The sequence below is a fragment of the Anopheles gambiae genome, chromosome 2 (assembly GCF_943734735.2).
Source record: "Anopheles gambiae chromosome 2, idAnoGambNW_F1_1, whole genome shotgun sequence".
Classification (NCBI taxonomy): domain Eukaryota; kingdom Metazoa; phylum Arthropoda; class Insecta; order Diptera; family Culicidae; genus Anopheles; species Anopheles gambiae.
In genome coordinates, this window is record NC_064601.1 from 36,541,547 (window position 1) to 36,569,342 (window position 27,796).

The 27,796-nt window shown below is 46.9% G+C and overlaps 2 protein-coding genes across 3 annotated transcripts in view; one reads left to right on the plus strand and one right to left on the minus strand.

Annotated features, from left to right (window-relative positions):
• Positions 1-170: 170 nt before the first annotated feature.
• On the plus strand, positions 171-4,761 carry LOC1275049 (probable pseudouridine-5'-phosphatase). Of its 2 annotated transcripts, none has more exons than XM_061643492.1 (4): positions 171-915; positions 1,119-1,447; positions 2,948-3,166; positions 3,913-4,761. In XM_061643492.1, the coding sequence occupies exons 2-4, from the start codon at positions 1,333-1,335 to the stop codon at positions 4,323-4,325; spliced, it is 747 nt and encodes a 248-aa protein (XP_061499476.1). In that variant the 5' UTR covers positions 171-915; positions 1,119-1,332; the 3' UTR covers positions 4,326-4,761. The 2 variants fall into 2 exon arrangements, with proteins under 2 accessions (XP_061499476.1, XP_061499477.1); XM_061643493.1 differs by lacking the exon at positions 2,948-3,166 and adding an exon at positions 3,361-3,579.
• A 4,247-nt stretch (positions 4,762-9,008) lies between these two features.
• The window catches only part of LOC11175922 (zinc finger protein 395), a 93,560-nt gene continuing 74,772 nt past the window's right edge, over positions 9,009-27,796 (minus strand). The window contains exons 5-7 of the mRNA XM_061643490.1: positions 18,589-18,686; positions 17,996-18,482; positions 9,009-17,901 (exon numbers count right to left, since the gene is read on the minus strand). Coding sequence (XP_061499474.1) covers positions 17,458-17,901; positions 17,996-18,482; positions 18,589-18,686 — 1,029 coding nt within the window. The 3' untranslated portion in view covers positions 9,009-17,457. The remainder of the gene's footprint in view (positions 17,902-17,995; positions 18,483-18,588; positions 18,687-27,796) is intronic.

Genomic DNA, 27,796 nt, shown 5'->3' on the forward strand with positions numbered 1-27,796 from the left:
CAGTGTGACCATTCCATCCGGACGGCACAGGTAAACAACGAGTTCTATTGCCTTACGAGGTACGGACGGACGGACGGTGTGTGTGTGTGTTTCTCGCACGCTCTTGGCGAATGATAAAGACCCAGCTGCAAGCGAGTAGGGTAATAGGGAAACAAAGCAATCATCGGGGCAGTATTCCCTTGCGGCCACGCACAACACCCCGTACAGTTACATAAGAACCGAGAAGAAGAAAAAACAAACACACCTCAAATTGCTGGGGGAGGGAGGTTGCTGCTTTTTGATTTGGTTTTTAGTGGATGATGATTTTTGAGCGGGTCCTTTATGTGTGTTATCTTTCGCCCGGAAACGGCGGGTCCCATTCAACAGGCACAATCTGTGCCGGTGTTATAGATGCTCACCTAGCCCCTTAGGGGAAGAAGGAGGAACAACCTGGTGAACGTGCATTAATTGCTTGCGGGATGTTGTAGAATCCGTCTCGGCGCAAAACAGACTACCTGCTGTAGGGTTTCTTTATGTTTGTTTGATGGGAAATTAACAAAAATCAATCAAAACCGATCTTCCCGTCCGCCCGTCCCCGTGACCATGACCTCAATCTGAAGCAGTAGTTTGAAAAGCAGGGATGGTTTCTTTCGGAAAATGATACATTGGTCGGTCTGGGAGGTGCTTTGTTGTGCTTGTCTGGCGCGGATCGGTGAAACAAGGAGCGGTGGTCGTATGATAAATCCCCCCTCCCCTCCCCCTGCTTCTCCGTCCGATTTTTGCAAGTGGCAAGATATTCATTTTATTTATTTTTATGTTTTCATTACCTCTCTCGTACAGCAGCAGCAGCAGACGCAACAGGAAGTGCAATTTTCCCTCCGAAGGATACAGTGAAACGTAGCGTAAATCAGCGCATCCTAGATAGTGATCGCGAGAGTGAGTAGAAAACTGCAAACACAACAAACGGCTGGAACCGAGCGAAACATCTCTCGTTTTCTCACTCTCTCTCTTTCTCGCTCCCGCGAACCTGGTTATGAGGGAGAGAAAGAGAGAATCAGCGTGGTTTCTTCCGGTTACGCACCGTACCACTCGCCAATGTACTAACGCTCGCTCGCTGGTTGCTTTTGTGTATTGCACAGGCTCTCTCTCTCTCTTTTTACCCCAACCCCTGCCCCCGGCGAGCGTTGTTTAGAACAACGGCAAAAACATCTGTTTCGCGGAGGACGAATCCATACCGGTGGCCGGAGCAGTGCAACCGTTCGAACCGTGGGAAGGCACGGAACGGAACACGCTGAGAGCGGACAGCAGCGGACAGAAAACACACGCGCGGTATAAAGCACGACCGCTGCCACGATGAGCCGGTTATTCGGTAGTAGTAGTGGTTCGGTGCTCGGTACGGCCGGAAGCAAAATGTCGTCGTTCCGCAAGGTGACTCACTGTATCTTCGACATGGACGGGCTGTTGCTTGGTAAGTGTGCCTGGACCCGGCGGGGGACTGAGGGTGTGGTGCCGGTGTTCGTTTCGGTCGCTCCGTTTCGTCCCGGCCTGCTCGGATTGCTCGGCCTTGTGCTCGGCGCTGCGTGCATGTTGTGTGCTGTGTTGTATTGCAGCAGCAGCTGCGTTCGTCCTGCAGTATATGCAGGAGCACCGGGGGGTTCAGTGTCAAGTTTATTTAGTCGATGGATTTGCAGTCTAGTTGGCATGTGTGCAAAACAGGCAAAAAAAGAAGAAACCGGTGCATGGTGTGTTGTTGTTGTTTTTTCCCCCTGGAGGAAGTGTGTGTTGTGTTGTGCTCTTCCTGTATTGCCGTTAGAAAGTTTTCAACCATTGAATAATACCTTACGGCACTGGAAACAATGTTTTCGTCTCGCGTTTTTCACGCGATTCCTGACCTGACCTGCAGTACAAATTGATTGAATATCGAACCAACAGCCCCGTTAAGCGGAGGTCGCTTATCCTTGGGAAGCGATACGAGCGATCTATCCAATTTTCTTGATTGCTAGCGCGAACGGCTGTGTACTCGTTGACGGTACTTAATTAGCCAGACAGGCGATAATTACCTCCCATAATTACCCCCGAAAGGAGGTCCTGGGTTGGTCGGTCTCGCAACACCTTGGGCGCATCATCATGCAACGGTGTACGGGCTGTTTTAGCTCTTATTTCATCATTTAAATACGCTCCCGATTTACCCCGTACTACGCGCTTCTTTTTCTTACGTATGCTGTTACCTTCATTACGACCGGCAATATGCGATAAGAGCTCGAGGAGGACCGATAGTAGGGAACCACTTGAGTTAGACACGACGTCACACAGATGGTCAGATCGTCCGTGAGTGTGGTTGTATTTGAATGAAATACTTGAATGCAATCCAATTGCACCTCAAAGGCGGCAAATTAAGGTCGAATTATTTAGATTCATGTTTTATTTGTTTTATCTTTTGATGGCTAAACTTCGCAATGGTCAATTCCGACCGTTGCTTTGCTATTACTGTGCTACACCGTCCCAAACCCATGGTTTGAAGTGTTGTTATTACTAAACAACAACAACCACTTCCTGCTATTTTCGTGTACAATATCAAGCTCAACTTAGACTGTTTTTTTGCTGTTTTAAAAATTAAATTAAACCCTTTAAAATTGAATTTGCAAGCAAAGTACCCAACCACATGGTGAAGCTAGTGGGAATGAAATATTTCCTTCAGCCCAAACGAATGCTGAAACATTTCATGCATGCAAGTTTTCAACGGTTTCCCTTGGTTCGCGTGTGAGAGAAGCAGGCACGAACGAAGCGCGCTATTATGATTGCGCCTTTGTCTGCTGCCTTGGTCTACAAAGAGACAAAAAAAGAAGAAAAAAAACATGCAAAACACAAAAACCTATAACCCATTGTAATGTAAACAATTTCTGCACACACACGTACTCTGTGCGCGTGTCCGTTTTCTGCCGGCATCACGACGGGGTACAACCGACAGACACGGAAAATCTTTACACGCAGGTAACGCAATCGATCGCGGAACCGTACGGCAAAACGTACACGTGGGAGATCAAGCAAACGATCATGGGGCTGCAGCGGGACGAAGCGGCCGAAGCGATCGTCGCCGCCCTCGAGCTACCGCTGACACCGGCCGAGTACGTGGAGATATCGACCGAGCGGATCAATCGCGTGATGGAACAGTGTCAGCTAATGCCAGGTAATGTGCGCGTCCCCAAAGGATGGTCCTAACTATGTTTTTTGCGTTTTCTTTTCTTTCTCTCTTTTTCTTTCTCTCTCTCTCTATTATTCCCGTCCCGTTACTGGTCCTTCCCTATTCCCGCTTCATTGTACTGTCCCGCATGGTACGCTGCTACGGCACACAACCGCCACATCTCGCGCATTGGCACGCAGATACGGAGAAGATCTACGAAAACATCTTGCGCGATCTGTTGAAATCGTACAACTCGCCGTACCCGTGGCCGACGCGCATGAAGGTGATGGGCACAACGGAACAGCGCACCTGCTCGATACTGGTGAACGATCTGAAGCTGCCCTGCTCGGTGGATGAGTTTCTGGCGCGATTCCGTCGCGATCAGTTGCTACACCTCGGCCGGGCGCCGCTAATGCAAGGTCAGATTCGAACGCCACCCGGTGTTGATGTTGTTGTTGTTGTTGTTGTTGTTGTGGTTGGTCCGGTGCTGTCGTGCGTGTTGTGTGCTACTAACAGTTGTTTTGCCGATTGCTTGCATATCTTTCCTTTGTTAGTTTCTGTAAAAATTCCTTTCAATATCCCTTCTGTTACCACCACCACGACCACGACGTAACGAGTGAAGCTTTGCATGAATCTTTCTTATTCGCTTGTAGATCGTTCATGCTCATGTTCATCTGTTTTAAAGTCCATTGGTTACACACAGCTGCTAATAGGCTTCCCATTTTTCTCGTCCTTTGTCTGCGATGGAATAGGCGCAGAGCGGCTGGTACGCCATCTGCACCAACACAACGTGCCGATCGCGCTGGCCACCAGCTCGGGAGCGGATTCGGTCGAGGTGAAGACAAAGAACCACCGCGAGCTGTTCGAGTTGTTCGGGCACAAGGTGATGGGTTCGTCCGATCCCGACGTGAAGGAGGGTAAGCCGGCGCCCGATATCTTCCTGGTCGCGGCGGACCGCTTCCCGGACCGGCCTGCTCCCGACCAGTGCCTGGTGTTTGAGGATGCGCCGAACGGTGTGACGGCAGCGATTGCGGCCGGCATGCAGGCCGTCATGGTGCCCGATCCGCACATCGAGGAGGACCAGCGGAAGCACGCGACTGTCGTGCTGAAATCACTCGAGGACTTCCACCCGGAACAGTTCGGTTTGCCGCCGTTTACGTCGTGAACCACGCGTGGGACGCTTTTGACGACTACCCCGGAGCCGGCCATTACTCTCCGAAAAAAATGCTTACAACTACTACCACTACTACTACTACTACAACCGCATGCCGCAACGTAGTGTGTGTGTGTGTGCGGCACACGTCCGATTTTAGCAGAGCAGTGTTCTAAACACATCACCAACGTTGGAGCGAAATTTTGATGAAGCGCGCGCCCGCACACGTTTCGTTTGCGTAGAACGCACAAGCGTCCAACCTGCAAATGGGGTCCACTGCCGGGTGGGAGGGACGTTAGTTTGTATTTAGTTTTATTTCTCGGAAAGCTTTTTCTTTAGGTGCGCGATCGAGGTGTATCGCTAGAATGTGAAATCGCTTGAATGAGCGCCCGTCAATGCGAACAAAAAAAAAAAAGAAGAAAATACAATGTTGTAATTGTAAAGAAAACGGCAGTATTTAACCTCATTTTATTTTGCAGTCTTACCATCGTAATGAAATATCACCTTTGAGAAGATAGTGATTGTAATCAACGTCATCATTTTCCGAAGATCATCGTCACTGTGCTGCGGGATCGTGTTTTTTAATGTGAATGTTTGAAAAAATAAAAAATCCAATGGAAATGAGTTGTACTTAACTCGAAAACCTATTAGTTTCAACTTGTTTTCTGATTTTAGCCAGTTTTTTCCATCCTAAAAAAGGATGCATTTCTTTTCAATTTGTGATATAATGTATTACGGACCCAAGTTCCCACCCCAAAACGAAAAAATCAACAACAATCGTTCAGATTTATCTTTATCTAATACCGTGTATATATTTGTAATATGTATAATATTGTATTTACTTAACACTAGAAAAAAAAAATCATTCAAATCGCATTTGAACATCATCTTTCATCATCATCATCCATTATGATCATTGTTTCGCTCCGGTATTTGTCGCTTTGTTTGTTATTTTATTTGTTGTGTGTATTTTTTGTTTCATTTTCTCATCTCGTTTGTATCGCTTATCTCCAATGTGTATGCTTCATTTTTCCACGCACATACATACACACACACTCACTCACTCACCTCGTACCGATCTTGTACGATTTACTTCCACACTACGCCCTGCGGATGCGACATTGCATTCCTTCATGTTGTTGGCTGTGTGTTTAGTAATAATTTGTAGTTTTTTTTCTTCTTTTTTTCTGTTTCCCATCATTGGTCACAGTTTACGTTCTTCTGCTCATTTCCGACCACCCGCGTTGGATCAATCATATCCCTTTTTGTCTGGTTTGTGGGTGGTAAGTGGGGTGCTTCTTGTTGAAGCTTTGCTCCGCTTTTATGATCGGAATCGCCTCACTCATGGTACCCAAGCGAAGCAGCATCGAGTGCAGTGGCAGAGATAGAGAGAGGGAAGATTGGGAAAGGTGAAACGAACGTTTGCTTCTTCTTTTTTTTTGAATAACGTTATGTTTGGTGTGTTTGGTATGTGCATTGTGTGTGTATGTTTCATTGGTTTCAATGTGTGTTATGTGTTTTTTTGTTGTTTTTGTTACTCTCTAATTTTTTTGCACGTTTTGGTTCGACCCTTTCTTTAACTTTCACAAACAATAACAAACAAACTCTAGTGGTGCCGAACGTTTGTAGCATTTTTAATAAATAATTAACCGAAAAAAAGAAAATAATTAACAAATCAAAAGTAACTGAAACCAAACATTTTGCAAAAAAACATTAAAAAAAACATTACACAAAAACACACGCTGCTAGCAAAAAGCGAATAAAACAAACAACGGGAACTAGCACAACAAAGAAAAACACAATACACAAATGCGCAAACATTTCATGTATGTGCGTGTATGTGTGTATGCAAATTGTATTTTAACGTTTTAAAGTGTGTTCTTTTTTACCATTTCAAACTCGCACATTTCAGTTGTCCCTTTAATTTTAACACAGGTTTCACACAGCTGCATTAGTGTTTGAACTTTTGAACAACAAGTTGTGTTGGGGGGAAAGTTGGGCGAATGTGCATTGAACAATAACAATAACGAGCTTAGATAACGAGCGTTAAAGTTCGATGACGGTTGCAAATGGAGCTCAAACTCTCAACTCAAAACTGAAGTGCTTAGACGCGTGGAAAACACAGTATCAACAAGTTGTTGTTCGTTTCATTTTTTGCTTTTTGTAACCAGTCAGTGTGTGTGTGTGTGTTTTTAGCTTTTCTTTTTCTTCTTCTTCTTTGATTTTTAGTAACAACACACAACCACATACGGTCACACATGCGTGTATGCATAGCTGCACTACCTGCAACCCCTCCCCCATTCGATGCGCCTGCTTTCGCAGTAGGCTTTGCCGTACTTTATGCTCGCCCTTGTTTTTTTTGTTTTAATTGGGAATGATGTGCGATGATCCTGCGGGATATGATCAATATGACTACTCTTCGTTTAAAGCGTGAGTGTGAGTGTGTGTGAGAAGGGTGCGTTTTTGCGCGTGCGCCCTAAGCTGGTGTTGTACAATACCACCATACGTTTTTGTGAGAGCTTAAAAGCGACAACGACGATCCCGCCGAAAGGGGGAACGTTTTCTCCCGGTTTTCAGTTCGGTTTTCAGTTTTCGTTTTGGTGTTCGCTTGCATCATTTGCGTTGGCCGAATAGAGAAAATTTGCCTAAATTTTGTCGAACACACACACACACATAGACCCGTTCCCCGGGGGGAGAGAAACAGTCCCTTTCGCAGCATCTTCACATGATCGTCATCGTCATGTCATCGTATTCATCTGTTTACACACTTTGCTCATTGTTGTTTTGTTACGTGTGTGTGTTTTTTTTGTTGTTGCTTCTTTGAACGCATGATTTTCTTTTCCTTTTTCTCATTCACTTTGAAATCTTTACCGGTCTTGCACGCTTGTTCTCAATAACATTCTCTCTTTCTTCACTCTGCTTTGTGTATTGCCTTTTCTCTTTTCTCATTGAGTTTTGTAAGTTTTGCAAAAAGGGATTGTGGATATTTTTGTGTGTTTTTTATTTTAATTTTACTCGTTTCATGCTTTCCAAATCCAAAATAAGTGTACCATTATCAACAAAAGGCTTGCTTCTTCTTCTTTTCTTTTTCACTTCCAATTTACTTTGCAACTTCCAGCGAATGCGTTACGTGCGTTTGCTTCTCTCTTTGTCTCTTTACGCTTTGCTATTACACATTTACTCTACTGATTCAGTTTGCATTTGTCAATGTGTTCAACATTCGGTTCACCACTTTCCGCTCTTAACAATCTCGCTTGCCTTTGTTTTGTTTTGCTTTGCTGGTAAGCATGATTCAGAGAAACAACTATCTGCTCTTGTTTCATCAACCTTAATACATGGTTTGCGTCGCACTCCACGCTTGCATGCACCCTTTTCCGGCACGTTTCTTCTTTTTTCGGTTACTTTTTGCACAATTAAAACTATTTCTGTTTGTGTGTGAGTGTTTTTCCTCTCTTCTTTACTTTCCTTTTTCTTCTTCTTTGCTTACTTAGTTTTTGCTGTGTTGCCTATTTCGTAATGTTTTTTTGCAGTTTGTTTTGGTTTAACGCACGGTTCATAGCTCCATCATGCTCTCTTTCTCTCTTTCTGGTTCGCTCTTGCTGATAGGGTCCCGCCCTGTGCCTTACATATTTTGTAGGGGTTTTATTTAAAAAAAAAAAAACACACGAAACTAAACAAAACATGCCAGCAGCAAAAACTATCCCTTAGTGATGCAGTTAAACGGTGTGCAAATGAAGCTACTTCTTAAACTTAAACAAAAATTCTGCTAAAGAAAAATAATTTTACTAAATGGAAAAAAAGAGGAAAAGGAAAAGTTACAGGCGGCAAGGTAACAAACAAACAAACAAACAAACAATGCAATGATAAGTCGAGACCGAATCACGAGGTAGGCAAAATTCATGCACCGCCACCACCACCGCCAACACCATCATCATCATCGTCCTCCACCAATGTGGTAGCGTGGTGAAGAAGATGATGATGATAGTGATGAAGATGATGATGATGACGATTTAAGTTTTGTAACAGGGAGCTGAGATGGGGAGTTCGGGGTGGTGAGTGGGGGGCTGTTTGGCTCTATCTATTTACAACTTTACATCCATCGACATCGATTCGCGATCTACTACTACTACTAAACGCTACTGGACTGCAGGACTGCACTGTTTGTCTCTGTGTGTGTGTTTTTTTTGGGGGTGAGGCTAGTGATTTAAATAGTGTTTGCATACACAACCGTTCCGTGTCTGTGGCGGGTTTCTGTGTTTTTGCATGAGCTTTGTAATAGTTCCTTTCTTCTCCCGCTCGTGAACGTTTTGCGCGAAACGCTCGATCCGATCAGGTAGATCAAGGTAGATGCGCTGCCCATGATTAGCGTTCTCTGTACATGCTTTTCCGTGCGCGTACAGTCAAAGCAACCAAAGCAACGGAAACACTGGCAACGCGCGTACCGTGAGCGTATTGTGACGTATGTATATATATAGTAGCGAGAACGCAAATCATCGAATGGTCGAGTTTGTCCGTTTTTGCACCCATTACTTTGCAGTGCCCTTTTTAACCCCCCCCCCCCCCCCCGCTCAGTAACTTTTCCACGTTTTTCACGTTGCATTCGACAGCATTTATATTGTAGGTGTATATTTTACAGCATTTTGTTTTTGTTTTTTTTTTGTAATATGTTTGCTCTTGTATGTGATTGTTTGCCCATGTTTGTGTGTGTGTTTTGAAGGTAAGTGCCGGTAAGTTGATTATGCTTCCATTTTGTATTTCTATATATATACCTTTCATCTTGCTGTTTCATTTCTCTTTGTTGCTTAAAAATAAAAATATACTTCTTTCTCTCTTTCTTTCCTCTTTCTCTCTCTCTCTCTCGTTTTCTTTCTCTCTATCTCTCTATATCTTTCTAGCTTCCCCTTTTTATACGTTTTCCTCTATCCTTTTCCCTGCGTCTTAGGTGGCAAAATATGGTTGTTGGGATAATAAATAAATAAGTGTGTTTACAACGACAGCAAGAAAAGATCAATTTCGGAGGGCGGGAAAAAAAAAACATATGAAATAAACATACTAAACCCTAATATATTTCACTACATTAACAGCTAAGCCTTTGCATGAGTGTGAGTTTTGTGGATGTATATATGTATATATCTGTGTGTGTTTGTGTGTACGTTGTTTGATTGTTAAATGTTAATCTCAACCATCACCAGCCGGGCGAAAAGAAGGGGGTTGAAGTAAAAAATTGAACTAACTTAAAACCGCCCAGTACTAGTAGCAGTGGTAGTAGTAGTACCTGCAACTGCAACACTAAACTCAACGGTGGCAAAAATCACGATCAAAAAACAAAGCAGAAGAAAACAAACGGAAGCGCGAAAGACTCGCTACCATTGTTTGTTTCGCTGCTTTGTTGTTGTTGTTGTTGTTGTTATTGATATTTGTTACAGCTAAAAGTATTATTGTAAAATGTAAAAAAACATGGTACTTTCGTTTCACTTAATGCACTTAACTTGGAGTTGGAGAAAAAAGAAAGAGATGAAGGAAGTAAATGGTTTTCAAATCATGCAAACGAAATGGTTAAAAGTATAAAGCACAATGAATGGTGGGAAGTACAATCATAATAATAATAATCACTTAAAAAAAAACTAACTCGATAAAACCGACTGAAAATGAAAGCTACAAAAGCTTTGGAACTCTAGCTTTTGTTGTTATTTCGTTTTCTTTTTCTGCTTCTTCTTCCTCTTCTTCTCTCTTCCTACAGAGCTACAGAGGACACACCGTTATCCGATACGTCCGATTTCCGCGTAAATAAATGTAATCTTAGGTATAAATGGCAGATAAATAGAGTGGTTTTTCGTTTGCGTGCCGCACCAACCAACGACCAACGCCAAGGGAGAGGCATTTGCTGGCGCCGGCCGATGCGTTTGGCGTCAAATTGTAACATTATGAGTCGCTCGCTAAATTAGTAATGAATGGTTTAATGTGTGAGCAGCGAAAGAAGCGGGAAGAACAATATCGTTAATTTAAAAAAAATGGGAATTGTAAGTGAAAATGAAAGCAAGACGGAAAGAAGAGGAAGAGAGAACTGAAAAGAAAGAACCATATAGAGAGGAAAAACGAAAGGAAACAAATGAACAAATGTACCAGAGCGTGCAGATAGCGCGTTGTGCAAGCGATGTGTAAGAAGCTTGTGTAACTTGTACTGCATTTATGCGACCGTGCCTACCCTTATCTGGCTAACGTAACTTTACAGAGATACTATCATCATCATTCATCATCATCATCATTATCATCCCTTTACTTAATTGGCCTTGGCATTTAGGTTTCGTTTTGTTTTCATTTTATTTCGCTGGTTTTTTTTTCTGCATTGTTGCATTGTCCTTCCTCCACTTATCCCACTAAATCTCCCCCGGGGGGCATCCTTACTCCGTTCTGAGCCATCTCATATATCCTTCTCTCAAACAAACGGATCGGTACTATGAGATGGAGCGGGTTTTATGTTTAATAACAGACAAAATAGAAAGTGAAGACAGCAAAATTAAACAAAAGAAAAGAGAACAAACACGCATTTATCACACACAGCATGTCGCGAGACACTATTTTACAATAATAATAATAACATTAATAATAATAATGCACAAAGGATGCACCGAATTGCATGCATGCGTGTGTGTGTGTTTTAGTGTGTCTGGCTGTCTGTCTGTTTGTCTGTCTGTTTGTTTGAACAATCTAACAGTGCTTCTTAACAATTGGTTACTGAACGAATTAACTTGTTGTTGTTGCTTTTGTTGGTGCATTTGTGCACAAGCAGAAGGAAAGACACTTTGTAGTGAGAGCTGAGTCTGTAACGATTTAACCACTAGTTTGCCTGCGTTTGCGGCGTGTGTGTTTGTGTCCGAAGTTTGCCGATTTGCTGTGCTTATCCATCCCCTTAAAAGGGAAAGGATATTATACGGTATTTAAAAATAGAACGTTGTAAAATAGTTGTAAACTCTTAAAGCTTAAAGCTTACGAAGTACAAATGGTGGTGATGAGAAGCGTTTCCGTGTTCCGGGTGTGTGTTTGTTGGTGTGTGATTTTAGTTTAGTTAGTGTGTTTAGTAATGCTTTCGTGTGTCGTTTTGCTCAACATTAAATTATGCTTAGGTGGTAGACAAAGAAGAAAAGAAGTTATGTTTATGTATAGATGTATGAAACAAAAACCAACAATCACGTGTTTGCTGATTTAATGGTTTTTTTTGTTATTTTGTTTTGTTTTGTTTTGTTTGTGTTGTGTTAAAACTAACGCTTAACAGATTATAACGTACGAAATAACTTATATCGCATAAAGGTGGGTGTGAATCAATTCTTCCTCGCTTTCTCTCTCTCTTTCTCTCTTTTCGTTTCTCTTTTTTTGTTCTTTTCGATTGTTATTTTTTTCTTGTAACTTATTTACTTTACTTCACCGTTTTTTCCTTCTTTTTATCTCTTGTTAGTAACTCTCCCTCCCTCTTTCTTTCGCTCCTTTTTCTTTTAATCTTAGGGATTCGTTTCAATACCTTACTTATATGTTTTATCGCACTTCTCTGCTGCTGTTGCTGCTACTACTACTGTACAACACATTGTCACATTGATGCTTACTTTTTACTTTTCATGGGTATGAGTGTGTATGTGTTTTTTGCGTTTGTGTGTATGTGTGTTTGTGTTTTTTGTATGTTTTTTCTTGGTTCGCTTAAAAACAACAAAATAATAATAATAATCATATATTAAAACAGATAAAATACGGTAACCCCAATAATAATGCGCCATATTTTGTTCCTCCTCCACTGATCCACCTCTACTCTTATTTCGCTTTATGTTCATCATCTCTGTCCTCGCTCACGTTCGTCGTCTACTAACGCCCAGTCCAGTACACTAATCATCCGTTTGTCTGGTTTATTCGTGTGCTATTGTTTGTTTGTTTTGTACAACTGTGTTGTTCTCTCTTCGGTTCTCTGCTCTGTTCTGTTGTGTGCTCTGTGTTACCGTCTTCTTCTTATCTGTTTGTTGTTCCTTCTTACTTGCCTTCTGCAGGAGTGGTAAAATGGCGGAGTGCATTTGCTTTAGATGAGGTGGTGCTAATTGTTTTACTTCTGTATCATGTTATATGCACTTGCTTGTCTTCTCTCTTTCTCTTTCTCTCTCTCTCTCTCTCTCTCTTTCTCTCTATCTCTCATTATATCTCTTTCTTTTTCTCCATGGCATGTCTTATGCGCATCGTCCTCTTTCAAAACCGGCTTAAGCTATCCACACGGTATTATGGGTAATGCGTTTCCTGCTAACATTCTCTTCTGTTCGTTCCTGCTTGCATTTTTTTACGATTACAACCACCTGTCCCTTTCATTACTAACAAACACGATAAAACGGGTTTTTTTGTGAGAGGAAAATTACACTTAAAAAACGGCTTCACTACTACACACGGACAAAGAGACGTTTTACACACATGCTCACATCACTACTCGGTTATGCCACATGCTTTCTTATCGATTCCTGCTATCAAACACATCGCTATCCTGTTCGCTACTATCTCCCAAATGGTGTATGTTTTGTATGTGTGTATGCGTATGCATGTATGTATATATGTATGTATGTTCTGTGGTCCTATCCCACAAGGAACGGTACACGAAACACATTATTCTTGCCCAAATGTTGCACTTGCACCAAGAGAACCAATGCTTGGTTTCAACGTTGTTTGGGTTGCTAATGCACTGCAAACAGCACAGCACACACGTGTTCGATCATTCCCGTTACTACTTCCCTTATCCGCAGTTTTTGTTCGATTTGTACATATAAATAGGCAAAAGTTTTTAGTCTTGTCAATACATTTCCAACGCTTTGCTTTACTGTTTGCTCTTTCATGTCTCTGTCTCTTTCTCTCTCGTTCGCATACCCGTTCGATTCCAGTTTGTTTTTTATTGGTGGTAAATTGGAAGTGAAAAACAAACAGCCACCACATAAAAGCCACCCCCACCAAGCAATCAAACAATCCTTCTTGCAATTGTGTTGGTTGTTGTTGGCAAAACAGGGCGGAGTGTGGGAAATGGGGAATAATGATGATCATTTGTGCATGTATATAAGCAATGCCACGCACATACACACACATTCACATACACACACATTCACATACACACACATTCACATACACACACACATACACGTACACTTACTACGTAAAGATTCCTTTTGCTTGCGATCGAATGCATTTGCTTATCAGTTTGCTCACGATTGTCATTAAAAGTAGTAGTAATAGTAGTAGTAGTCGTAGTAGTAGTAGTAGTAGTAGTAGTTACTGCAGTGCGCTTGTGGCTGCGTTATGGACCATTGCCCGCACACGTGCTCTCTTTTCCCTCGGCATTGCAAACATCCCGGAACCAATCTGAACTGTTCGAGTGCTTTTCCAATGCATTTCGTGCCAGAATCCTCACGAGTTCTCCACTCCACTTCCGCATACACATGTGTGTGTGTGTGTAGAGTTTGCTTAGCATCACTACCGATGTAATCTAACCCTCCCCCCTCTTTTTTTGTCAAAATGTACCCTCAGCGGTTCAGTTCTTGCTCACGTTCCAATTGCTTTTGTTTGTTTATTTTTTGTTTGATTCAATGTGTTGCTTACATATTAACGTGTTTCAACCAATTGTTTGAATTTTTGGGATTTTTGAAGCTGGAGATACTCGGGCAATGAAAAATGTCGGTATGTTTTGGCGTTCTTGATTGATTTAATATCTTTGCCACCCGGCTGCAGCTGCACAGTGCGGTATGGTAGGGTTCGAAGAATGAATGCTTCCTCCGCCCAAGTTCCAAGTTGCTCGCGCTCGAAGAAGAAGCAGTACCAAACAGTACAGAAACAAAGCACTCCTGCCTGTACTAATATTGTTTGGCCATAATTACCAGACCAGACTAGGGCAGATCAGGCCAAGGATACGCAAAACGACACGAGCTACAAAAACACGTTGTAAAACAAACAAACAATCGTACGAATAAAAAATAAATGTTTATAAATATGCAAGTCTCTACGCGCGGGGAGAGAGAATTAAATTAAAAAAAAAAAATGAACAGTTTCACAGAGATCATCAGTTGCAAAATTGCGTATCATTTCCATCATCGTTCACCGTCATCATTACCATTAGCGCTCGCTGTTCTGCCGCCACGATCGCGGCGAGGGTTTGGATGGGGCCCGTGGACAGTGTCCAGAGGGTTCCATACAATCAGGAATCCCCCTTAAACCATGCACAACAGCACAAGGCTTAATTAACCTTGTCGTATCGGTTTCCAAAGGGGAAGAAAGGCATTGGCAAAGTATGCTTTCACCGCTTGTGAAGAAAAAAAGCCCGGTAACGATGCTGCCGTAAACGATCGTGCCAAGGCGCACGATCGCGTCTTAAAAGCTCGAAAACTCACAACGGTGTCAAAAACAGTCAAGATTGTCCCGCCGCTTGGTATCACATTTGCTCTGCTGCACTAAGCGGGAGACTGAGAGGCGTGCAGGAAAAGTATAACAACACACATTATAGGGCTCGCTGCTGGCCATCGGTGACGATCGATCGACTCGTGGGTAACTCTTCGTGGGGAGGGTCGTACGCGTTCAGATGTGACCACGGCTCCCATATGCTTATCGAAACCCGCTTTTTTGCCCGCACGATGCTTGGCGTACGTGTAAACGGCGATAGGGGTGTTTTCGTTTAGTAATTTTAGTTGGTAGTTGGTAAAATTGGTAAATAGGAGCATTAGCTGGTGAGGGAGGGAAAACGGTGGCTGCTTTCTAGGCCGGTGCAGTCGGTGCTGGCGCATCAGGATTCTCCTCTAACATACTGCATAACCTCCAACTCCAACCGCCGGTATCGTCATACAACCCGCTTTTAATTGTAGGTAAACATACACAGTAGGTACCAACGCGTGAGTGTGTGTGTGTGTGTTTCGAGCACTTGTGTCTGCTTGTGGCCTTATTTATGCTTGCTTCATAATCTTCGTTTACCGATTATACCCCTCGATACTTATTCTCCTATGTTACAATTACATACACTCACACACAGATAGACAGAATTTGCGTTTGTTTGTTTTGTTAATGTGTTTTTTTTTGTTTTTGCGCTGTTTATCGCTTGCAGTAGAGAATTTACGTTTACGAATTACGTTGTTATACGTTTTTACTTGTGTTTTGCTTAGGTTTTTGCTTGTGTTTTGTTGTTTGCTGTTGATTACTTATGATGCTGTTACTAACAATATGCTTTCGCCTTTTGCCTTCTGCCTTCACCTTCCAGCGATGTACGCTTGGTTTTGTGATAACTTCTTCCTTACTTACATCCTGCATGTTTTTTCTTCTTCTTCTTCACATAACTGACAACGCGTTAGTGGCGAGCTTTTGCTTCTTTTTTGCCCTTGCTTCTTTTCTTTTTAACCCTTCCTTTTGCATTTGAGTCGGTGTCGGCATTTATCGCCCTCGCTTCATTAAACTTATTGGCAGTGGGTTTTATTTTTTAATTTTTCCATTTTTTGCTCCTCCATTTTGCATTTCCCTTTCCCCTTCTCGAATTGCAGATCTTTTGTGTTACATCTTTGTAATCTTCTTTTTGCGTACGTGTGTGTTTGTTTAAATACCCTTATTTCACATTTCTTCGGCACAGCGAACGGGTTCGAGATCATTCGGTACGGCGGTCGTGCCGCGGCGGTAACGATCGATGGAGGCGCCCAGTCACTCTCACGCTCACCACCAGCACACGAACGGCGATCCTTCCATCGCGATCCTCACACTCCCCACTTCCTTCCGGATATTTTGAGTGTTTGTTGCTTTAATCTGGGGGGAATATGGGTGTGTGAGGTTTACATTGTTTGATGTTTTGATTATCGGACGGTATATTTGTCAGAAGATTGTATCAGTTCAGCCGCTGGCAGGATCGCGAGCCGAGTCCGGTTGTCCGGGCGGACGAGTGACGATTGGCACAGTGAAGGCGATCGATCGTGCTTGCTTTGTGAATTAAATAAGTCAAGACAAGTGACTTGAAAACATTTGCTAGCGCAATGTCACACGCTTCCGTCCAAAAGTCCGGGGCGCCTCCATCATGCCATGGTAGTGTGGCTAATGCCGTGCGGTACGACCAGTTACCCCTGGCCAGTTCGATGTCACCCAATCGGTTGGCTTTGTAGATTGTTTTTTTTTTCGTTTGCTTTTTATCTTGTTTTTTTTTTTGTTTATCCGCATGTTAAAACTAAATCAGCCTTTGATGTCTTGTGGTTTTCGTATTTTCGTTTTCTTTTGTTTGTTTTTTTTTTCTCTTCTTTTAACTCTCTCTATCGCTCTCTTGTGTTTTGTTTTAAAGATCTTTTGCTTCTCGTAATTGTGTGTGTGTTTTTTTCCTTTTCACTGCGTTTATCGTTTCGCAGTGTAGTCTTAACTATTGGGTGTTTTTTTAAATTTCTCTCTGTCTGATGTTTCACTTCTTACTACTCTCTACTTACGGTTTTTGCTTTTGTCCATCGTCGATGAGCTGGTTTGGTTGGTTGGTTAGTTGGCTGGCTGCGTTCTATCTGCCCCGCCAATGTTAAGTGGTTTGTTGCTGGCACCATGTCTGTTGCGGACGGTTGCAACGTTGTGCCGGAAGGGTGTTTATTTGTTGCGATGGTTTCGCTCGCAAGTACTAAATTGGTTGCACCCCGATGAGGCTGCCTCGATGACACACGTCGTACCTGGCACGCTGTAACGGTGGCGGCCGATCGCATCAGACCACCATGCCGTGGGCGCGCGGACGCGGATGCTGCGGTTGTGCGTACTGCACGCTGAGCCGGTGCTGAGCCGGCTGGCTGTGTTGGTTGTGTAGGAGCAGCGACGATGCGGTTGCGGTCAGTGGCGGCTGGGACTGCAGCTGGATCACCTGCTTGACCATCGCCACCGCGGACGACGGACAGGACAATGAGGGCGCGGAAGAAGACGACGATGACGAGGACGACGACGAGGACGACGACGACGACGATATCCACAGCGACTGTGAGGACGATGGCGAAGTAGACGGGGCAGCGTTGGCGTTGCCAGCCGATGCCCCACTCGGCCCGACGACTGCCGACGGGTGCAACTTGGCGCTGCCGTTACTGCCCGCTGGTGGTGGCGGTGGTGGTGGTGGCGCTGCTGCTGCTTTGCGGTTGCCGGCGGACGGCTTGGATCAGTCGCCGAATCGACTGCACGCCTTCTTCCACTTGCACTGGGTGCACCACTGATCCTTGTGGTCCATGCCGTACACCTTGCGGCACTTCTTGTTCTCGCCGCGCGTCCTCCGGTTCGGCGACACGGGCGAACGGTGCTGGCCGCTGCCCGCACTGCCCACGCTGCTGCCGCCGCCGCTCGAGCCCGGGCTGCTGCTGTACGAGCCGAGCGTGATGGCGCCGGTGGCGCCGGCCGCACCCGCCAGCAGCTGGTGGTAGGCGGCGGTACCGTTGCTGCCACTGCCCGCACCCGGCGACAGCTGGATGTGGCCGAGCTGCTGCTGATGGTGCTGCTGCTGCTGCTGGGCGGCCTGCGCCTGATAGTGGTGCTGGTAGTTCGGCGACGGGTACGGATACGAGGCCGACGGTCGGGGCGACAGCCGCACGTGCTTCTGGGGTGACGTCTAACCATTGGAAAGAGAGAGAGATAGAGAAATGGTGAGCAATCGGTTGCGTGGGAGCGGATATTAACGCTGCTGGACCGATGGGATGGCTTACCGGGCTAACCTGCGACCAGGTGTAGTTGTGGTGAATCAGCGGCGAGACGCTGCTGTGCGGGTTGACCGCACCGTTGCTGGTGCTGCCATTGCTGTTGCTGCTGCTGCTGCTGCCGTTCGAGCCGCCATTGCTGGCCGACGAGGTGCCGTTGGAGCCGCTCAGGGCCGCCACCGTGAGGCCGGCCGGCAGTGGTGGCTTGATGGAGGCGATCTGCTGCTGTTGGGCCTGGTGTTGCTGTTGCTGCTGCTGTGCAGCCTGCTGCTGCTGTTGCTGTTGCTGGAGGGCCTGCGATTGCGAGAGCAATCCCTGCCGGTAGGTGCCAACAATCTGGCGCTGGTACTCGGGATCCTCGTGCGGGGGACGTGCCATGTCGCGATGGCTCAGCGTCGGTGGCGAGGGTGGATTCGGCGCGCTCTCGTCGCTCTCATCCTCGGTTTCGGTGAAGAAGAAATCCTCCTCGTCGCTGTACTCGTTCGGCTTGCGGGGGCTGTTGTATTTCGGTGCGGTGCGGGGGAAAAAAAACGGGCGTTACATTAGAAGCGTTACAAGTCGCGGTTTGGAGGTAACACTTGCAAACCGTGCCGCTCACTTACCCAAGATGTGCGTTCCTAACGTGTTGAGTGATTTCCGTACATGTAGTGTAGATGACGCCACAACCTTTCCAGGTGCATTTGAAAATTCGCTGACTGACCTGTAACGATGAAAAGGGGAAGCTGTTGTTAATAAAATGACCATTTTGTAGGGTTGGTATCAAGCATATCAATCCCCCAACATCAAAACACAGCACGCATATAGGAAAGATAACAGTTGCGGTAGGTACAACAGGCACTAACAATTCTTACATTTCGCACTTTCGGCTTGAACACTTGCGTCCTGCGGGCGACGCAGGACCGCGACATCAACACTTGGCCGCTGGCCATGATGACCCGCTAACACGCTTACACTGTTTGAATCCTAATTTCGCTCACTCACAAGTTCCCTCTCTCTCTCTCTCTCTTTCTCTCACTCTCTATGATTCTCTCTGTTTTTGCCTTGCCATCCACCAATGGCACCAGAGGAAACTCTGTTTCGTGTGACGCAGCTTCGCGTAGCTACGTCGTTGCCGCTTGCGTAGCGTCACGTTACTGGCGGGTCGCGTTACAAGCGTACCCGGTGGAGGCCGCTGCGCTTCCTCTCTCACGCGCTAAGGATCCCATCGGCCCTCCCACCTCCACGAGCCCGGCCCGAAACCCGAAAGCTCCGCCGTTACTCGGCGTTATTCGTCGGGGGCTGTTCGTCGTCCCCAAAAGCAAGCCGAACCCGCGAACCGGAAGCAGATCTTCCTTCCCTCACGTCGCCTTCATGTGTGTGTGTGAATTGCACGCGAATGGGGTCGCGGATGCGAAAATGTACTCCTTCAACTTTCCAGGGAGGAAGTGATGGCAGGTAAAGTGAGGGGGAGATGGCAATAAAGTTTTTTTTGATCGCGTTCCTTCACATCATTTTCCACCACCATCCATTCGGGGTGACCTAGTTTTCCCGGTTGGAAGGACGGTGGTGGGAGGGTATGGGGAAGGGTGCGTGGAAAGGGCCCTTTACATACGCTTCACCGCCCTCCTCCTCTCGACCGCTGTAACGAGTGCTCCCTTCTCTCTCTCTCTTTCTCTCCCCGACATAAACACAAACCCACACAGATTCAGATTTGCTCATATACTTCCGCTGGTTAGCGGGCTTGTTTACGGTGTGTTACATTGTTTACTTGACACACGCTCCCTTGCGAAGGGACGACCGGGACACCAGGAACTTCACACCGACCGAAACGGCACAAACACAGCGAAACGGTTCCTTCGGCTCTTCCGGTTTCTCGTGTCGCTTTTGGAACGCTTTTTTTCTCTCCACAGGACGAATTGCTTCTTACAGAAGGCGTCCCTTTTTCGGTGGAATGGAAAGAAAAACCTCCCACAAACGCCTCCTGCTGACATCTTGATACATACACACACACGCGGGCCTCTGAAAGCAAAACATTCCAGTTGCGGCACACAGAGCGAGAAAGAGATCCCGCAGGAACGGCGTTAGTACATAAGCGGAATCATCGGCCAGAAACCGGACTACAATGTAATACAGTTCCCGTTTCTTTTTACTACGCGTCACACACACGGATCGGGGTGACTCGAACCACAGCGTGAGCGAGAGGCAAATCAAATAACAAGGGATAACGCTCACCCCTGCACCCATCTGCACTTCCCTAATGGTCAGGTTTCGGTCCAGCAAATGCCGAAGAGTTCCGTCGCCTACGTCGTCATCGCTTTTCAGTTGATACGATGCGAGGCACAATACACACAAGCAGCGCGTTTCGTCCTGGTGACCCACTGCACACACTCACTCCGCTCTGTGTGTGTGTGTGTGTGTTCGTTTGTCCCTTTATACTCCCGATTCATCCCGTCAGCTTCCCTTTTTTGGTCGCTTGTAGAACGGAGAACGATACAACAGTATTGGTGAGTGGAATAAATTGCGCGCGCTTTCTTCATTGTAATAGCACACCCTTGCACCTCCCTTTACCACCCCCCCTCCCCTCCCTCTTCCTTTGCTTCTATTGCAGCTAGGAAGCGCCCGAGGGAAACCCGAACGATTCGTTTGTGTGTGATCAATATTCAGTGTCCGCGGTGGTTTGTTGTAACGCGCGCCCTTATGTATATGTACACACAACAAACCGAGCGCCGGTAGAGAGGCACCGGCCGGGAAAGAATCCTGTGTTGAGTTGAGTTCCCGTTCCATCGTTCCTGAGCCGCCAAACGTTGCTCGCCTGCTCATGCGTCACCCAGTCCACGGGAAAGGGGACGCAGCCATCATGTTTTGGTTCGCCGTACCATCTGTTGGGCGAGAGGTAAATATTGCGCAGGGCCCACGGTACTATGTACTAAGGGACGCTGGGTTGCTTGGGCACTGGGCTCCCGGTCGCCCGCTCGGCTTCCGGCCGGTACCGGCCGTTACCATGCTGGGCGAAATAAACAAAGTTTCGGTACCGGCAGATGCCCGTGGTGAGCGGGCACAGCAATGCCCAAGCTCCACGAAAGTAACCATCGGTTGAGCGGTTTGCTGCTGCTGCTGCCAGCACGAAATGGCGCCTCGGCATCCTGTGGGAACGAAGCGCTTTTGCAACTCCGGTTCCGTTCCGTTTTTGGGGTATTCGGTATTCGTTCGCACTTATCGATTGACCTACTTTTGTGCGCGGGGCAGCAACATTGTAAGTACTTACCGGGAGGCAGCAGCACCGGAATATCCGGGAACCTGTATCTGTGTGTGTGTGTGTGTTGCCCTCCCACTACTCACACCAACTCAGCTATTTATGTGCCATGATTTGTGACCGAAAATTTGTTTTTGTTTATAATTTGACGCGTTTGCGGGCGTGCGACTTCCGCCCAGTGTGCGTGTGGCCCGGGGAAGTGGTGGCCCGCAACGCCTTCCTATCGGTGTGAAGCATCTTGGCCCTTTCTTTTAACAGTAGCCTCCCCTGGCGTTAGCAATACTGATTATCCTTATCGAAACCTTCCGCTTCTTTCCCCGTCGGGAGGGGGTGAGGGCGTTGTGTGTGTGTTTTTCTTTGCGATTAGTTAGCCGTTCGGCAAAATTGGAACTGCCATAGGCTTCCCCTTGGTTCTCCGGGAGGGAAAACTTTTCCCAGCACCGAATATATTGCCTCTAACGGTGCGAGTGAGTGCGTGTGCGCGTTTCGTTTCTCGCTTTTTTTTTCTCTCCAGATAACAGCGCGATTATTTATGCCCTATCGCAACATGGCCGTGGTTCTGGTTCTGGTGTTTACATTGTCGGTTCTGGGACTGCTGCGCTGACCTGATTTCTGGGCGTTACGCTTCATCGGCACACGGTGGTCGAGCGCTTGGGTGGTTTTGGGATACCCCCCCCCCCCCCCCGCCCCCCCGAGGGACAGTAGAAGCTCGCCCCGGTAGGCATCCGTAACGGTTTGGGTAACGCTTCGCTGGCGAAAAGGTTTTTACTCTCACACAGCTCACCCAATGCGATCCGGATATGAGATCCAATCGGAAGCCTTGCGGCGACCATACAATAAACAACAGTCCATCCACACCGTTCGGGCGCAGCAGCGTTTTAAAGATGCCAGCCAAACTGCAAGTCCACAGGCGAAAGGATAAAAAGATGCCTTTATCGCTGCCAATGCAAGCAGCCGCAAGCAGCGGAGAGGGTTAGCAACGGATGGGCTGCCTTATCGTTCGTACCTTTCACGGTTGACCTAATTTGCTGCTTCCGTTTGTAAACAAGGAGCATGGCGAGAAAAAAAGAAAAAGCGGGTAGGAGGATGAGCTAGCACGACAATGGGTGTCGTGGGGCTTTTTTGCAAACGCCTTTATCACTGGAAGCAGTGGCAGTAGCAGCCTCTCCGCAGATAACATCACCGTCGATTGCTTAGCACACAAAACAATGGAGCTCGGTCCTTTTATTGCTAAAATTATCCTCCGGGAACATTTACATCTATTGTAAGCGCCTCCCAGCAGTGGCTAGAAACAAAAACTGCTGCCAAAAATGTGGGTCAACTATGTGCCTCGCTGAACACACCGGGAGGGGGGGCCAGATGGCTCGAGTTCTGACCCCGCAGAGCGCCCAGAACGTGTGTGTGTGTGTGTGTGGCTTTTTTTTCGTTGCTACTTCGCCCTTACCAACCTTACCACAATGTCACAAAATGGATGCACATGTGCGGCCATTTTGTGTGGCCGCCCTGCACCTTAAAACTGTGTTACTGTGTAATGGGGCCACCAATCGAGTTGCAGTTTTGTTGCCGATGCAGCAGCATTTTTCGGTTTTTGTGTGCAGCGCCACTGTCCCACTCCACTCTGCAATGACCTACTTTCTGAGTCATGAGGGGAAGACCCCAAAGGGTGGAACGGTGGACAAGTAACGCCGTCCTACCCTCGTAGTAACGGGCTTTATTGAAAAGCGTCTGATGGTGCGCCTCTGGTCAGTGGTAGGATAATCCTTGTCAAGAAAAGGGACATAAGGTACCGCCGAGGAGCAGACGCAGTAGAAGATGACACGAACTACTCCAGTGCAAAGAAAGTTGGAAGTTGGAGGAGCAGCACCATCGCCTCCTTTCAAGGGCTTTCCAGCCATGGTCCGAGAGAGGACAAAATTCAAAAGAAGCCATACTGTTTACCTGGAAGCGAAAAGCAAACTTATCTCCCCTCGTTTTGCAGGTGACGGTTTCAAGTGGCATTAGTTAAGTGGATCATATGTATGTATGTACCTGGCTGGGAGCGTGCCACTGTTGTGCCGTGCTGATTAACAACATGAAAGCATACTCTGCTAGTGCTAATTAGCATGGCAGCAGGCTTCACGGAAGCCACCCGCTCTCTCTCTCTCTCTCCCTCTCCCTCTATATCCCATGCAACTCGTTTCGTTCCATGGTCGATTAGCTATTGACAATATACCGTACTAATTGCATGCATCGCTAGGCGAGCTCATGGCGTTGCGACTTTCTTTTGATCTAGCCAACACATACAGTGGTTGCGCGATCCAAGCTAGCCAAGGATACTCTATTTTTTTAATGAAGCAATTATCCATCAAACAACACTACAACGACAACGAGTGTCGCATTGGAGCGGCGAATCGATTGGAGTGTCCTTGTGCCGCAAATACATAAACGACGGGGGCCAGGTTTCAAGGTTCAGCGCGGCGGAGCGATCCGAGAATAGGGATGGAGTAAAATTTTGGAAAATGTTCTATAATTAGACTTGAAAGCGTGTACGAAAGGGCTTTCGCCTCTAACCCTTTCGCACACGCGCGCGTTAGCTTATGCAAAGTTAATCACGCTAAATGTATCCATTAGTCACCCTGTCACCCTGCGTTCGGTGTGTTGCCAATTTGAACCTCACGCCCACACTGTTTGCATTTTTCCCCAAATTCCTTCGAATACAGCCGTATCACACGGAAGAGTTGTGCGCTAATTCAATATTGAAAAGTGAAAACGTGCCGCTTCTCTGTCGGGTCCATTTCCGTTCTACAGATGTGAGAAATTTGATACCGGTGAGCGAGGGGTTTTGTTTTCTTTGCAAAACTTGCCTCCGTTTTGGGGAAACGTTCGACGCAAAACTGCAACAATTAATGAACCTGTCGGGCTGTGTGTGTGTGTGTGCTACCGTGCGTTCATTTCACCGAAAGCCGTAGAATGTTCATTACCAAAATCAATAGACGCTTGGATGCGAAGAGCGAACACAAAAAAAACCTTTGCCTCGGTGCCTTTGCCTCGGTGCCTTTGTCGCGCAAGCAATTTTGGGCATTACGCGTTGGCGATGGTCTGGAACGCACAGCCAGGAACGGGCAAGGCAAACAAAAGCAAGCATCGAACAAAAAAAAAAAGAAAACGCTCCCAAATTGCGAATCCTGCGCGTTCTTCCCGTCGCCGTCAATCCCTTAAGCCACACGTCTAATTCATCACCACCCGCTAGATGCAAAAAAAAGGTATTTTCTCGCCTTTCCTTTGCTGTCTCACGGCTCTGTTTCTGATGTTGCCCAAAAAGGTCCTTCCGCCGAATCGTATCGGTTCGGCTGGCGCTGTGTAAAGCCGGCATGTAAACAAGCCGCTCCGAAATTCGCTCGGCACTCCCGGACCGGGTGGCAAAGTTAAACGAAACCCGGTACGCACACAACCGTACCGGGTGGAAGGTAAATAATGTAAACACGCGCTAGGGGTTGATAAGAGATCCGAGGGGCGGAAAAATCGATTTTCACTTCCCGCGGGAACATACTCCCTTCGATGCGAGGAGAAGCGAAGGAAAAGGGGAGAAAAGAGCGTAGAAGGGTTCTTATGTACAGTGGAGAAAACACATTTTCCACGAAGAAAGGGACACAGTGTGGGGAGGCAAACTCGAGCGCGCGCAGTGCAACAATGTAAAGGACGGATGGCGTTACAAACGCCATGCGTGTAACGCTGCAAGTAACGCTAGCTAGGTAACGAAGCTAGGGGAATTGATGGAATTTACGTTTGCTGCTCGTGTGTGGTGGAATTACATTTTCATTTATCTTAAAAATTATATATATAAACAAAAAAACAAACTTGCATTTAATAATATAATAATGAATTACTAAGAGTTCCTTCAAGATACTCATTCGTGCAATCGAGCTGTGAATAATATTACCATTGAAGTTAGTAATATTTTTCCAGAAGATTCACGTTGAGCCTGACCGGCGACCGGTTTGCCGGTGCGCAATATTGTGGCACCAAACATAATTTTCCCCACACATCGTTGAACTTCGGTGCGGCTTCGTTCTTCGCTCCGACTGCTCATCTCACACAAGAACATCCGCACGTATCTGAACAGCGTTTCCAACCGTTATGTAGTGGTAGCCGTGACGGCCATGATACACGTTACACGGTGACATAATAGTGCAGGTTAAGAGCACGGTTGAAACGCACACCAACGCGTCAGCGCGTGCAACTAGCACGGTGATGCCAGCAGCAACATCAGCAGCAGCAGCAGCAGGCAAGAAATGCCGGGAGATTTGCTCCCGTGATCCCGAAACCTAGTTTTGGACGGTTTTGCCTCCGTCCATCCGCCGTCGATTGCGCAGGTGGCCGAACCGAAACCGAGTCGATGCTCGGACCGGCAGCCAAACTCTCGCGCTTTTGCTCTATCCTGGTGTCCCGCTTTTCGAACTGTTATTGCCGGTTCTGTGTGTTGAGGGTGACGGTGCGAGCATTCCCGCAACCGCATACCGAGCATAAACATAACACAGTTCCATCGCCACGAGTTCGGGCGAAAACGAGCAAGAGAGAGAGAGAGAGAGAGAGAGTATGAGAGCGGCAATCCTTCGCCATATATCCTTGGGAACTCGTGGAGCTCTCGGGTTGCACCACTAACACAGTTCTCACGCCTGCGAGAATGGGGCACGCGGTCCGGGACGAACCGGAGCGAGAACTTTGTAACGCAATGTAGAATTTCTTGCGGTTGGCTTCGGAAGCTCGCGTGTGTCCCGATGACTTTGACGTGCAAAAAGTGAAACAAGAAGGAGACGCAGAGCTAAAGAGAGCATGATAGAGAGGGACAGAGACGGAGAGTACGTGAAAGTTGGGAAAGCTTTTCCTTTGGGAAGAGCGTTTTCTTACAAGCAATTTTCTTGCTACCGGGGAGGAGCAAAAAAAAAGAAAGACTTGCGAGAGCGTTCCATCTAGGAAAGCTTCGGTCTGTAGTTGCCAGTTGCTCCGGAATGTTGAAGACTGTTTCTCTTCTTCTCTCTATCTCTTGCGCCTGTCTGCGTGCTCAGTCAAGAATGTTCCCAATTTGTGGTTTTACACCTGACCTAGGAGCAGCAGGCCCATCTTACAGCCCCAGGATCGGAAAAGGGCTACGCTTAAGATTGAAATGAAAACCCGTGGGCCTGATTATGCCCGCTCGATGGTTACTTTTACAGTCAAACTAGCAGCTCTAGCTCTGAACCATTTCATTGCTGAATGTTCATCAGAGCGCAACAAGCGGTGCAAAATATCCTTTTTTGTTTGTTTCTTTTGGAATAAATTTTCTTACACAAAGTGTTTTCCCCCATATCACTGGAAAGCTCTAAGAGCGAAAAGGTATGCTTACAGGCTTTGGCAGCACTCCACCTTGCATAAGCCCGGTCGTTGTGGTTGCGGGTGCCGCTGGTGAGCAGAAACCGTAGCTGCCGGCACCGACACCGACGACACCGTGGTGGGTCGCCGCTTCCGGGCGCGCTCCGTGGGCCGCCCTCGGTCGCTTTCTGGCGGACCGCGCTGCTGGAGGCTCTTCCGGGGGCCACAGGCCGCCGAACGGCCGCTGACGTACTAACGCTGGCAGTAACGCTGTGTCGTACTGATGACCCGCACCGTACAGCACCTCGCCCCACATATAAATGCAACGAGTGCCCCCGGGGCCCCGGGGGCTTCCCTGTTCTAGTGGACGGTGGGTTTGGTCGTCTGACGGCGCTCCTAGTCCGCTAGGCTTGGCACGCGTTTGCACTTCGCCGGAGGGTAGTTGTCGTAGGCCGCGTACATAACTTAACCTGTCCCTCCCCGGCCAGTGGGGATGCCGATAGGGTGATGACGAGAATGTCTTAAAGAACAGGCAATCGGATGGTTCTAATGTTCTATCGCCCTTTCCACACCCTTTGGCATTTTCGCAAATCGATCAGTCACTCTCTCTTTCACTGGTAATACGAATCAGATAACGGACACCACCAGGACCACCGCCTCACATGATCCTTTTTTTGGTCCGCTCCCGTGGTATCTTCCGCTTTCTTTACGACACTTTCAAAACTGTCCTTGGCAACTTGCTGATAGCACTCTGTAGTACTTTATAGTTTCACTAAGATTGCACAGTCAAGCACTCCGGAAAACGAAAAAAAACCACTTCCAGTAATCATGCAAAATGGTTTAACACAAGATTCCTTCTCCTTTTCAGGAGACAGCGTCACTTCAAACACCCTCAGGGTGGTTCCAGCCACCCAACAGCCGGATGTGTGAATCTCCGGTGTTGCTATTATTGCTACTATTAGCGGGCACTACAGTAACCTTGTGACCTTTCGCCGTCTTCCTCGTGCTCACTCGCTTTCACCCGACCCACCATTGGCGAGGGGGGGAAGGAGTAGGTTGAGGAGGTGAGAGTTTTTCGCGAACGAGAGACACACACACACGCACACAACCACTCGCGAACAAGCAGGGAAGGAAAAAATTCGCCACCGCACACGGACGATATTTCCTACACCGGGCACCGTTTGCGTTGTACTACTGTCTGCTGCTGGCGTGCGCTCTATTGGCCGTACTGGCCGCAGCCGCTGAGCGAA